We start from the raw sequence: 13,412 nt of genomic DNA on the forward strand, positions 1-13,412 counted from the left end.
GGACCTGCGGGCCCCCAGTCAGCACGGAACTCACCATGACTCCAGCCGCCGCAGTTCGCACTCTGCTCTGGCGCCGGGGCCGCTAGGAGAGACCAGCAATCGGGCCTGCGGGACACGTGAACTTGGGAAAAGGCCGTTCAGCACGCAGGCGCACTCACTCCCACTACCCGCCCCACCCCGCGAGAGAGGGCGGCTGCAACTGCGTGCGCCACGATTCGCCCACAAGGCTCTGCACAGCCCACTGACGGCAAGACCTGGAGGCGGAAGAAGAGAGAAGCTCCTTCTAGGCTTTTCCAGGCCTCCGGCCCAGGTTAAAGTACTATTCTTTCGCTCCCTGCCGGAAATGATGCAATTTGACCCTTGACCTACAGGGAGCGCAGCTCTTTCCGGAAAGTTCTAGAACCGAGCGCAGCCCGGGAACTAGCCTAAGCCGGCGGGAGAAGGCTGAGGCCACAGGCCGGGCCAGGCGCGGGTAGGGAAAGGCGGGGCTGGTGCCGGCGCGTGCAGATTGCCGGGCCCGAGCCGCCGGGAAGGGGGTGGGAGGGGCCAGCGTGCACGTTGCCGCGGGGCGGGGGGAGCATTGGAGGGAGGGGACTCTAGCTCATTGCCGTGTGCTTATTGAACTCTGTCTCTCACTTGCTGCCGACGGCCTGCCTCGCCGCTCGCACGCCCTGCCGCTGCCCCGCAGGTATGCGGTCGCCCTGCGCCGCCCCTCCCGGGCTCCTTGGACCCCGAGCCTTGCTTCCCTCGCTGCTCCAGTGCCTGAGTGGGCCGGCCGCAGAGAGCCTGGGTTCCCCTCCAGCGCCGCAGGCCCGGACGTGCTTGCCCAGGCCTCGCGGGTCCATGCGGGTGCCCATCACATGGGGCGTGGGGCGCTCGTCGGGGCAGGGCGTGGGAGAGTGGGTTCGCCCCAGAGTGTGTGTGGAATCGGGAGAGTGTATTCACTTGGGCTTTCCGATACAACCTGCTCCTGGCCGACTGCAGAGCTTTGGGAAGGGTGGTCGCAGCCGCGTGGGAACCGCCTTTGGCCCTGCCGACTCGGCAGGATACGCACCTCCACCCTTGACCTTGCTCGGGGCGTCCGGATGAAAAGACACGTGGGGCCTCGCGGAGTGGGCCGGGCCGCAACGGCTAGCTTCGCGGCCTGCTTAACTTCTTATTAAGCAGGTTTTTGCATTGTCAGGAATATTTTACTCCCCTAAATCATCGGGTTTACAAAGTGCCCGTATCCTGCAGATCCAGCTTCTCAGGGGCACATTTGGAGTGGGTTGGTGCCGAAGGCCATTTCAGCAGTGAAAGATTAACTTGTTAACTGCAGGGGTAGATGGCCTTGGGGAAGAAGATGGGTGTGCTCTGTGCAAGTGCTGTAAGTGGGACGTGGGGGCGGCCCTTTCTTACAGCTTGGGCCAGTACCTGGTGTTTTGAAGCTGTGGCGGAGCCCGTGGCCTAGGCGGTGGCTGGCAGAATTCAGCCCAACTCACATCTGCATCTAACATTTGTTCTGTTGCACGGGTGTCATGTTTGTGTTATAATGCACCTTAGGTAATGCTAGTATTGATGTACTGATGAATTTTTTGTTTCCCTCCCCAGAAATGCTTCGATTACACAAAGTCCTTCGACAGATTAGGCCAGTGTCCAGGGCACTGGCTCCTCATCTCACTCGGGCTTATGCCAAAGATGTAAAATTTGGTGCAGATGCCCGAGCCTTAATGCTTCAAGGTGTAGACCTTTTAGCCGATGCTGTAGCCGTTACTATGGGGCCAAAGGTATCATATTCTTATTTTATTGTAATTTATAGTACTGTTAATTAAGGAATAGTATTTTACGAAGGGCAGATAGTCACACTGACTTTTTAAGAGAAACCAATTTACATGTAAGTTTCACATTGGTTAATTTTTTTCTCTTGTTTATATGTAACAGTCTTAAAACTTAAATTCCTTCTGCCAAATTGCGAAAGCTTTATTTGATACAATGTGTGATATTATCCACTAGTAATATATAGCTCAAGATGGAGTCCTAACCTAAAGTTAGAGTTAATCTTGCTTGCTTGCTTTTGTTAAAATTTGGATTGTTTTCCAGTAGTTAGTACCAAGCATAGAGAGAAGAATGTTCCTTATCTCCTATAATACCACAACTATGTTCTTGTAGGTGCTAGTTTTACCTAATATTTTTCTGCTGACGCGTCTGTTCCAAAGTGCATTTAAAATTGTCTCATTTAACACAAAGAAATTGGTGAGTGAGTGGTAATAAATAGGAGAGGCCTTTGAAGGTTGTGCACAGTTAAGTGATGCTTCTTTTGGGGTTGAAAACAATTCCAATCTCAAAGTGATCCAAACTGTGTAAATAGGACACTGGCATGCCTCCCAAGTAGAGCTTTGTTGAAACTGAAAATTGCAGTGCTCTGCACAGAGTTTGAGAGTTAATGTTGAACAACCCTGGAAGAGTGCAAGAGTGCACTGTGCTTGCCTGCTATTTAGTATTTTTGTAACTAATTTTTAAAGTAAGTCTTCACATTGCTTTCAAAGATAACAGGCACTGGGCAAAACTTGAGTATAAATTATGTGAAGAACTATAACCTACAAAATCGATGTTATTCTATCTGTGTTCTCGTTTTATAACATCTTTTAGTCTCTACGATTTTTATCTTCCATAATACCTTATCCAGAGTTACACAGTTGGCAAGAAAGAGATGATTTTGTCTGTAAACTAAGAACATTGATCAACTTGTCCTGGAGATTAATGCTGCAAATATGATAATCTCTTGAGGTTTTCAAGTAATTGCTTTGTAAAGACTGTTCTGTTTTATGCTAAATAGTACTTTAAGTGTGTGATTCTGTAACATTTTTTTTCTCTTCAATTATAGGGAAGAACAGTGATTATTGAACAGAGCTGGGGAAGTCCCAAAGTAACAAAAGATGGTGTGACGGTTGCAAAGTCCATTGACTTAAAAGATAAATATAAAAATATTGGCGCTAAACTTGTTCAAGATGTTGCCAATAATACAAACGAAGAAGCTGGTGATGGCACCACCACTGCTACTGTACTGGCACGCTCTATCGCCAAGGAGGGCTTTGAGAAGATCAGTAAAGGTGCTAATCCAGTGGAAATCAGGAGAGGTAGGAATGTCTCTTCATTGACACCACGTTGTTCATACTAGAAAACTGATTTTATTCTCTTTCCTAAAATTTCTCATGCTGAGTATTCCTTCAGCAAATAGTGATTTGCTATGTGGTGGGTACTGTATTAGGTGTTAAGGAAACCTAATACATATTAGGTGTATGAGGAAAATGTGATTAAGACACTTCCTATTGTTGGTCTGTCTCTTATGTCTTTGTTACACCCCCTCCCATTTCTTAAACCTCCCCCACTGCCCTGAAAGCCAATAGTATTGTTGGGAGATAAAGCATATACTGTGTACCTTGAGAAGGGTAAACTTGGGGGGGGTTAGAGCAGAGAGAGATTGCACAGCTTTGATGTTCTACTTTGGTAAGTAGGGCTTGACAAGTAAGTCACCCAGAATGGCAGGGGCGGTAGTTAAGCAATTTTTTTTCCTTTTATTTACTTATTTTGATTTTAATTCTTCCTGAATTTTTTCCATTAACATTTAGTCCCTTTATATTCCTCTTCCCCAGCAACCACCACAGTGGTCCATGTCCGTGAGTCCCTTTTCCTTTCTGCTCAGTCCTACCCGCTCACGCCCTGCCCCAACTCTCAACCTGCTCTCCATCTATGATACTGTCCCCATTTTCCTTGTTAGTTCAGTTTGTTCATTAGATTCTGCAAAGCAGTTTTTTTCTTACTTCTTAACAGCACATGCTATACTATTGGCCTGAGTTTTGTTTATTATTTCTTGTTTTGGGAAGCTAGATCACAATTTAAAGATTTGCCCCCCCAGCATGAACTTTATGGTGATAGACACTTAAGTCCTGTCATTGTCATTTATTATCTATGTACTAAAACTTTGTTTTCATACCTTGAAAATGGAATTACCACATATTTCTAGGGTCTTATTGGCCAAACTAGGAGACTTTCTGTAAAGGGTGATGCTATTAGTTTTGTCAGAATCGGCATCCCAGGCATACTGATACTTCGTTTTTACCTATCTTGATGTTTGAGGTCCAAACGTAGAAATGCGTTGCATTAAAAGCGGTTTGACTGTAAATCACTAACAATTATTAATTGAGGTTATTAAAATTACTTCCCAAAGAAGGTCATTGCTACTACACACGTTGCTTTGAAATTTTTTTCTTGAAGCAACATGTCTCAAGGAAAGAGCTAATGCTCATCCCAATTGAACAGAATGGGGTTCTCATAAATCTATATTATGGTACTATCAATTGTTAAAAATATTTTGTAGGTTCATAATTAGATACTAAATGAGGAGATATTGGATAATTAAAACCTGTGGGGGGCATAGTCGAAAGAAGTTCCTTATCCTTGACAATTATACTTCTTGTTGAAAGTAAGGGACTTATAACCCATTTTGGTCCTTTTTTGTGTCATTCAGTTGAGTGGAGAAGTGTTGGGTGGCCCTGTTGGAAATATGCAACATGATTGGGTTGGGAATGACTTACACAGAATAAGTTGAATGGTGAGATTCTTGTAATTGTACACCTGAATTTCTTAATCCAGTTTTAAAAATATTTTGGCATTGGGGGACTTTATTAAAATTCCTGTTTCAGTGCATGCCATCCAACTCCATGTGATTTGGAGAAGTACTGGCACATAAGCAAAGTATAGGCTAAGACATGGAAACATGTATATAAATCAGAATTTTTATATAACATGTAGTCATTGAAAGAAAGGGCATTGTAATGACATTTGTTCTTCACCCAGGCGTGATGTTAGCTGTTGATGCTGTAATTTCTGAACTTAAGAAGCAGTCCAAGCCTGTGACGACCCCTGAAGAAATAGCTCAGGTAGGAATTTTTTCATAATATTTTATGGTAAAGTTAAACAAATTTAATAACCTGCTTCTGATATTTTATTCCACGGAAATCATACATCCATGTCAGAATTGACAATACTATTCAACCACCAGCATTGGAAGCATTTTTCTGACTAAATGGTCACTGAAACATTTAATGATGACTCAGTGATTGTGACATGAGTCTGCGTGGGCTGCCATTTTATTTCTACACACTGAGTAAAATTCATGTGTGTGTACGCAGAATGTTCTTCAGCCATTGTTAGGTTATAATGCCATCGCACCTGCCAAGGGAAAACAAAATAATGGGGGTCGGGCTTTTTAATTTATTATTTTTGTTTTAAAAAAATAATTACATTTGCTTCATATGTTTTGAAAATAATGTAGCCAAATAATGAGTTGAAAAACAATTGAAAACAGAACCAATACTTCATTAGAAGTATTATGCCAGAAAGTCCCCCGTGCCATTCCCCCCCCCTCATTTCCCCCCAATCTTACCCCTCCATGCATGAATGTATCAGTTTGGAAGTTACTAGGAAGAGGAGGTAATTGAGGACACTAGCTTTACTTTTTAATTTGGAAAGGTAACTTGATTATTTCAGGTTGCTACAATTTCTGCAAATGGAGACAAAGAAATTGGCAACATAATTTCTGATGCAATGAAAAAGGTTGGAAGAAAGGGCGTCATCACAGTAAAGGTAAGTGTGCTTTTCGTGATAGCTTGACATAAGATTTCTGATGATCAAAGCTCAGTTTTCCAGATACAAAAATTTGATCTGTATGTTTCAAAAAGTATATTCTATTTTATTCCATCATGTATAATATTAGCACTTTAAAAAAGTACTTAACTATGTTCTGTGTGAATTATTAGCCTTTGCTGTCAGGAATGAATCCATCCTAACTTAAATGGTATTGTCGTCTAACTGTAAAAGTTAATTCAAATATGTATTTGGAATTTTCGCAGAAGTTGGCTGCCCAGGGCATTTACATACACCTACCTGGATCCCTGTCTGGATCCTTTAAGACAAGAGGGATTGATATTGTTAATCTGCTTTATAGTTACAGTTTTTGTGTATCTTTAATGAAATTCATACACACAATTCTTTGATATTTTTTTTTCCCCTGTAGGATGGAAAAACACTGAATGATGAATTAGAAATTATTGAAGGCATGAAGTTTGACCGAGGTTATATTTCTCCATACTTTATTAATACAGCAAAAGGTAAGAGCAAGTCATTAATGGAACCAATTCAAAAACATGGGAGTGCAGTAAAGAGGGGTAAAGAGGGAATAAACGGTGATGGGAAGAGACGGGACTTGGGGTGGTGACTACAATACAATAGGCAGGTGCGGTATTATAGAATTGTATCCCTTAAACCTATATAATTTTATTAATCAGTGTGACCCCCAATGAATTCTATTAAAAAAGGAAAATGTAAATAAAAAATAAAAATCTTTTATTTGCTATATGTCAAAATATTGGCATTAGTTCGCATCATACCTCTGAAAATGTGAATTCATATGCTCCAAAAGTTAAAACATACATGAGACATTAAGAAAAACATGGAACTTATCAGTGACTTTAAAAATGGCCTGGAACTTTGGTTTACAGTTTTTTCAGTTAGATAAATTTCAGTCATTTTCAGAGTATTAATGTTCTAACATGGTTTGAAATGTTCTTTGTTTTTGTAGGTCAGAAGTGTGAATTCCAAGATGCCTATGTTCTATTGAGTGAAAAGAAAATTTCTAGTGTTCAGTCCATTGTACCTGCTCTTGAAATTGCCAATTCTCACCGTAAGCCCTTGGTCATAATTGCTGAAGATGTTGATGGAGAAGCTCTAAGTACACTTGTTTTGAATAGGTAATAGGCAGTGATACTTGGTTTACATTTCTAGATGAATAAATTTGTATTGATAGAATTCTCCGTAATGTACCTCAGCCTACTTGTGTTTGCGCCTGGAGTTGTGTGTAATGTAGGTATACTTCATGAACCCTTAGTCTAGTAATAATGACTTTGTTTTGTTTTGTTTTTAATGGTTTTATTTATTTCTAGAGGGGAAGAGAAGGAGAGAGGAAACCATCATTGTGTGGTTACTCGTCACACGCCCCCTACTGGGGACCTGGCCTGCAACCCAGGCATGTTCCCTGACTGGGAATTGAAACAGTGACCCCTTGTTTCGCAGCCTGGTGCTCAATCCACTGAGCCACACCCGCCAGGGTGGCTGTCTTTTTAAATGGAGCCCCAAAGTCCTTAATATTTGGTACAACTTTCTCATAGCATGGCCTAATTTTGTATGTGGTATCTATTTTTTATTGTAAGTGTTCACAATTGTTGTGAAAGTAAATGAGTTTTGTTTTTATTTTTGAAAATTTTTCTGGAAAAATATTTTTACAATTAACTTTGTGTGGGAAGAGATACGTAAACAACTACCATACCAAAAACTTGAAATCTAAAATGTATTCAGCGGCCCATTGTTTACATCATTGTAAACTTTGAACTAGTGAATAGTTTGAAACAGAAATTTGGGACTCAAAGTAAGCTCTATTTATTTAATTTTTAAAATACGGAGTTTTAGTGCATTACTTTTGACTTTAAGACAGGAAATGTTAATGCTGTCAGGAGAATCTCAGGCCATTATTCAAATATATATTCTTCCTAGTGTTAGAATTGAGGTATATCAGAAATAAGATCTCCCAATTTTATTAAATGGAAATGCACAAATGAAATAGCTATGTGTGCATTAGAGATTGCATACCTTGACCTGATCCAAAAGCTCTGAGTTTACTTGTCCTGGAATATTTGTTAGCTTGGATTTGCTTTTTGGATTATAAAAAAAACCTTGGAAATTGTGGGATTTGAAGCCAAAATAAAAAAATAGGTGTACAGCGTTTTCGTTGAGCCATTTTATTGGTAGCTGAAAAGTTGGATGTCTGATTTACTTGACATACCATTAGAGTTTATCCCTCTTGATTTTTATTTGGCTTTTTTAATAAAATAGACCAGCTGTCTGGAAGTTTGTGTATTTCTTTTGTTTCACAATCTGGTCTCAAGTGGACATTTCTTTGATCGTGTATTCCAAGTATTCATTACCTGTTCAAATTGCTATTATCAATGTTACTGATGTTTATAAAGGAAGTAAGTTAAGAACACTGCTTGCTCAAACTTAATAGCAACTCAGTGTAATACTAAATGGAACCATGGGTGAGTACTTACTAAATGACCCCCAAATATAATAATTCTGATTTTTCACAATCTGTGAAATAGTTACCATTGTTTTTAACTTAAACATTACTTACTGTTCTTTTCAGGCTAAAAGTTGGTCTTCAGGTTGTAGCAGTCAAAGCTCCAGGTTTTGGTGACAATAGAAAGAACCAGCTTAAAGACATGGCTATTGCTACTGGTGGTGCAGTAAGTAACATAAATGTGATGTTGGTTTACTGAATGTTGTTTATACTTCCAGGTCTAAAATTAGTGTGTAGAATTCACTTTTTTTTTTTTTTTTTTACAATCAGATGCTACCATCTGAGCTGTTTATTTAATCTGTTTCTCTTGGATGTCTGGGAGGTAGAGGTTGGATTAAGTAACGCTACAGTTCCTCTTCTCTCTCGTTGTGGACGGTCTTATTGACTAATCTAAATTTAAGAATATAGTAAAAACATACAGGATTTAAGAGTTTAGGCCTAGGGTTTAGCCCTGGTTACACCAAAAGTGTGACCTTGGATGAGTTTCCTGAATTTATGCTTTTCTCAAATAAAGCTAATACTAATTGAGGTTTAAGTGAGAAGTAGGAGATACAATATTCAGTGGTCTTGAAATCTCACATTTCAAAGAAATAACATTATGACAAGATGTTTCTTTCATCAAAACGCCTGCATGATGTATTATTAATAAACTTTCGGTATAATGAAAAAAACCATAGCTGAAATTTGTTGATTTTTTTAAAAATATTTTTGTAGGTGTTTGGAGAAGAAGGATTAACTCTAAATCTTGAAGATGTTCAGCCTCATGACTTAGGAAAGGTTGGAGAGGTCATTGTGACCAAAGATGATGCCATGCTCTTGAAAGGAAAAGGTGACAAGGCTCAAATTGAAAAACGTATTCAAGAAATCATCGAGCAGTTAGATATCACAACTAGTGAATATGAAAAGGAAAAATTAAATGAACGTCTAGCAAAACTCTCAGATGGAGTAGCTGTGCTGAAAGTAAGATTCATTGTGGACCTCTTGGGTTTTATTGTTCAGGGAATTAACTTCCTTCTGGAGATACTCATTATATAAAATTCTAAGTAAAATAGGTGCCAATGGCTCCTGACTGTCAGCATCTTGAATTGGAGAAGCCCTACTAACTGGAATTTTTTAAATCTCTAGGTTGGTGGGACAAGTGATGTTGAAGTGAATGAAAAGAAAGACAGAGTAACAGATGCCCTCAATGCTACTCGAGCTGCTGTGGAGGAAGGCATTGTTCTGGGAGGGGGTTGTGCCCTGCTTCGGTGCATTCCAGCCTTGGACTCCTTAACTCCAACTAATGAAGATCAAAAAATTGGTAAAAAGTTACTTAAAATTAGTTTATTTGTGGCTTGATTTTAGTCTTTCTGTCAGAACAATATTGTTGCCCACTAAATGAAACACAAATCACAAAGCAATTTACAGAATAACAAAAGTCCAATAGCACTGAGGTCAAAGAGATGAAAGATGCGTTACAATTTTCAGGGGAAATGATTTGGCCTGTGGTTTTCTCCAACTGGAATTTTTCTGTGTCAGTACTCACAAGTAGAATTGTGTTGTAACGTGTATAGAAGAAAGAATTAAAATGAAGTGGCTAAAATTTGTTTTCTTTATAGGTATAGAAATTATTAAAAAAGCACTCAGAATTCCTGCAATGACCATTGCTAAGAATGCAGGTGTTGAGGGATCGTTGATAGTTGAGAAAATTATGCAGAGTTCCTCAGAAGTTGGTTATGATGCTATGCTTGGAGAGTTTGTGAATATGGTGGAAAAAGGAATCATCGATCCAACTAAGGTAAATAATTGACCACTTTATAAAAGTTCTTTCAATAACTCTTCAGTAAGTCTTACTCATTTTTTACTAAGTAAAATTTCATGCACCTTTCTTTCCTAGGTTGTAAGAACGGCTTTATTGGATGCTGCTGGAGTAGCCTCTCTGTTAACAACAGCAGAAGTTGTAGTCACAGAAATTCCTAAAGAAGAGAAAGACCCTGGGATGGGCGGGATGGGCGGAATGGGAGGTGGTATGGGAGGTGGAATGTTCTAATCGTGGAATAGTGCTTTACCATTATTAATGAGAACTGTGAGAGGAAGCTCAAGGCAGTGCTCCTCACCTGTAACTTCAGAGAAGTCAGTTGAAGGAAATGACTGAAGAAAAGGCTGGCTGATGTTTAAGAAAATCACTATAACCATCAGTTCCTGGTTTCAGTTGACAACATACAATGGTTTACTGCTATCATTGTCCATGCCTACAGATAATTTATTTTGTATTTTTGAATAAAAATACATTTGTACATTCCTGATAACTAAGTGCAAGAGCCATGTATCAATGTACTGCTTTCAACTTAAATCACTGAGGTATTTTTACTACAATTCTGTTAAAATCAGGATTTTAGTGCTTGCCATCACCTGATGAGAAGTTAAGCAGCCTTTCTGTGGAGAATAAGAAGAATTGTGTACAAAGTAGAGAAATATCCAATTATGTGACCTTTGTGTAATAAAAATTTGTTTAAAGTTAATTGTGTTAGCCTTTCTATGAACTAGAAGATAGGAGAAGTGACGGCTAATTGAAGAGGAGGGGATCGGGTTGGCACAAGTGTGAAACATTGTTCCACCTATCCTGGTCTCCTGTGTCTCGCATACTGAACTACATTATTACGTTGATAATGGGGGAAGATTTTCAAAGAGAAAGCAAGAAATCTGATTTGTTCCACTTATTTTTAACTTTTTTTTAATTTATTTTTTTAATCCTTACCCCAGGATATGTTTAGAAAGGAAGGGGGAGAGAGAAATGTTCAATCCTTTGCCTCATGCACACCCTGACCAGGGATTAAAGGTGCGACCTTTTGGTGCAAGAGCCAATGCTCCAAACTTGAGTCACACCTTAGCAGAGCCATTTCAGTTATTTATGCATTCTTTGGTTGATTTCTTTCATGTTCCCTGACTGGGGATAGAACTCGCAACCTTGGTGTATCAGGGACACTGAGCAACTGAGCTAACTGACCAGGGTGATAATGGGGAAAAAAATGTAAAGGTAACAGTTCTGAATCCTGTAGAAAAACTATTGTACGTGTGGGGGTCTTGGTCATAAAGGAGCAAGTGGTCATTTCTTAATGGGAGCTGTTATTACTCCAACGCCTCAGCACAGCAGATAAGCTATGGGTTCCTACTAGGAGGGCAGGATGTGCTTCAGTGGAAAGGAGAGAGGCACGCCATTCAAGCATAATGGATGGGGGCATGCAGGGCATCCACCACATGATAATGCACTGCCAATGTTTCCACCTTTAATTCTTAAGTTGAAATAGGTGTCTGGTTCAGTGCATTTGGTCTTTATTAGATAATACTGTGGGAGGGTGGCTCCCTTTTTTTTTTTGTTTTTTTTTAAATCCTCAAGGATATATGTATTGATTTTAGGAAGAGAGGAAGGGATAGAGAAGAACATTGATCCATTGCCTCCTGTATGCTCCTGGACCCAGGATCAAAACTGCAACCTAGTTATGTGCCCTGCCCAGGGATGGAACCTGCAACCTTTTGGTGTATGGGATGACACTCCAACTGAGCTACCCAGACGGCTGGCTTACTTATAAAACGGTACCTGGGTGTGTGCGTGTTGGGGGCAGATACTGATTTGCAAGCAGTAACATTGCTTTCTAGGTTCACTAAGTTATAAACGGAAGGTATAAGATCTTGTGTAACATTTAAATTTTTACTTTTCATTTGTGCCAATGACCTAGTCTATCTTGGAGCTATGGCACCTGATCTGTTCCAGGCGGGAGGGAACTCAATATGGCCCTGCAGCCACTGTTAGTCTAGTTTAAGTTAGGTATTGAGCCAAATGTTTCTGCTGTCATTTTATATATGTAGCTTGCACAGAAATGGAAAGAAAGTCACTTGAAATCCTGTAACTAAAAACATTCTCAGCTAGATGATTAGAAAAACAGGAATGGGAACACCTGGTCTTTAAAAGACTTCTAGTTGCTATTAGAGTAACAGGAACCTGAAGAGATTTAACAGAAGAAAATTACTGTTACGTGCCACACCCTGGACTAAATACTTGGATTATTTTAACCCTCTGAACAATCGGATTAGGGACTACTTGTTACACCTGTGCTACAACTAGGTAAACTGAGGGTCTGAAAGGTTAAGTAACTTTGTATACAAAGTCTCAAGAGCTATTTAAATAGTAGACCCCAGATTAGATCGACGGTCTAAAGAGTTTAAAAGTCAGAGCAAGCGTATAACGAAGCTCTCTTTAAACCAAGACCTAAGCAATTATAAGAAATCCTCTCAAAGCTGTTGACAGAGAAACGAAGGCTGGGAAGCTTCCTTTCTTGACTACGGTTTTGGAGATTCCAGAGAAGCAGGAGTATCAAGAATCAAGATGGTCCTTCAAACAATTTGGTCAAGATTAAAGATGCCAATGACTAGATAAGGAAGCAGGAATGGTAGATCTCTGAGGACATACACCTAGGATGTTCATGGCCATCCCTTGGGGAAATGGCATAAAAATATAATAATGTCCAGGCCCAAATCAGATGTTCGATGGAAAAATGTTGACAGAGTGGAGTTGCCTCACGGAAAGCAAGCAGGATTTATTTGAACAGTATAGATCCGTGAAGAGCCTTTCAAGTCAACATTTGCAGGTGTGTGTTAAAAGAACCAATGTATGAGCCTGGAAACAAAGGATAAGTGAGGGGATGAAAACACTGATCCAATAATCCATACTTAGCCTTAAACATGGAGGCGAAGTTTTAAAAATGCAGTTAGGTCTGCGTGGAAAATAAGGGAATAACCAAGAAACATGGAATGCCACTATAAAGCCATGTTATTGAATATCTCAGGAAAAGAGAACATAGATGTCTCTACTGAACTCCAGGAGCCTCAGCTAGGCTGGAATCTCAAACTGAAAAGTGAAGTTTGGAGCACATGACTAGGGTCATCGTCCTGGTCCTAACAAGCAGCGCCAGTTCCAATCTGGCAGTTGTCAAACTGGATTAAACATAAAGAGCTATCTATGTTGGAATAAGCAGTTGATGAAATCAAATGCTCTAAGAAAAATGGAGTGTATCAACTGTTGAACTGAAAATAATCATTGTGAATTTTGTAAACTTAAGTGGTCTGTATGTTTGGCTCTCACCAAGAAGTGGCCTAACAGTAGCAGCAGCTATAGTGTTTGTGCCCATTACCAGTTCTCATGTACATCCCTAGCACCAGATTCTGATTTCTTACACTGGTCTCCACTAAAAGGGAACAGTATTCC

General features: G+C 40.0%; 1 protein-coding gene across 3 annotated transcripts; it reads left to right on the forward strand.

Moving 5' to 3' along the window:
• The first annotated feature begins 244 nt into the window (after nucleotides 1-244).
• Nucleotides 245-10,671, forward strand: HSPD1 (heat shock protein family D (Hsp60) member 1). 3 transcript variants are annotated; one of them, XM_054585886.1, is made up of 12 exons: nucleotides 245-310; nucleotides 1,591-1,766; nucleotides 2,864-3,116; nucleotides 4,837-4,919; nucleotides 5,530-5,625; nucleotides 6,056-6,149; nucleotides 6,620-6,788; nucleotides 8,237-8,336; nucleotides 8,885-9,130; nucleotides 9,296-9,470; nucleotides 9,769-9,947; nucleotides 10,047-10,671. In XM_054585886.1, the coding sequence occupies exons 2-12, from the start codon at nucleotides 1,593-1,595 to the stop codon at nucleotides 10,197-10,199; spliced, it is 1,722 nt and encodes a 573-aa protein (XP_054441861.1). In that variant the 5' UTR covers nucleotides 245-310; nucleotides 1,591-1,592; the 3' UTR covers nucleotides 10,200-10,671. The 3 variants fall into 3 exon arrangements, with proteins under 3 accessions (XP_054441861.1, XP_054441860.1, XP_054441859.1); XM_054585885.1 differs by lacking the exon at nucleotides 245-310 and adding an exon at nucleotides 332-472; XM_054585884.1 differs by lacking the exon at nucleotides 245-310 and adding an exon at nucleotides 582-688.
• The last annotated feature ends 2,741 nt before the right edge of the window (nucleotides 10,672-13,412 follow it).

The sequence above is a fragment of the Pteronotus mesoamericanus genome, unplaced genomic scaffold, assembly GCF_021234165.1.
Source record: "Pteronotus mesoamericanus isolate MK-2021 breed Mesoamerican mustached bat unplaced genomic scaffold, CSHL_Meso_final contig_90, whole genome shotgun sequence".
NCBI lineage: Eukaryota > Metazoa > Chordata > Mammalia > Chiroptera > Mormoopidae > Pteronotus > Pteronotus mesoamericanus.

What these genes read in the sequence shown, in the direction of transcription:
- HSPD1 (XM_054585886.1), top strand. Translation starts at nt 1,593, where the DNA reads ATGCTTCGATTACACAAAGTCCTTCGACAGATTAGGCCAGTGTCCAGG. An exon ending in CCCCTGAAGAAATAGCTCAG is followed by an intron (nt 4,920 to 5,529) that starts GTAGGAATTTTT and finishes TGATTATTTCAG; the next exon opens with GTTGCTACAATTTCTGCAAA. An exon ending in CTATTGCTACTGGTGGTGCA is followed by an intron (nt 8,337 to 8,884) that starts GTAAGTAACATA and finishes ATATTTTTGTAG; the next exon opens with GTGTTTGGAGAAGAAGGATT.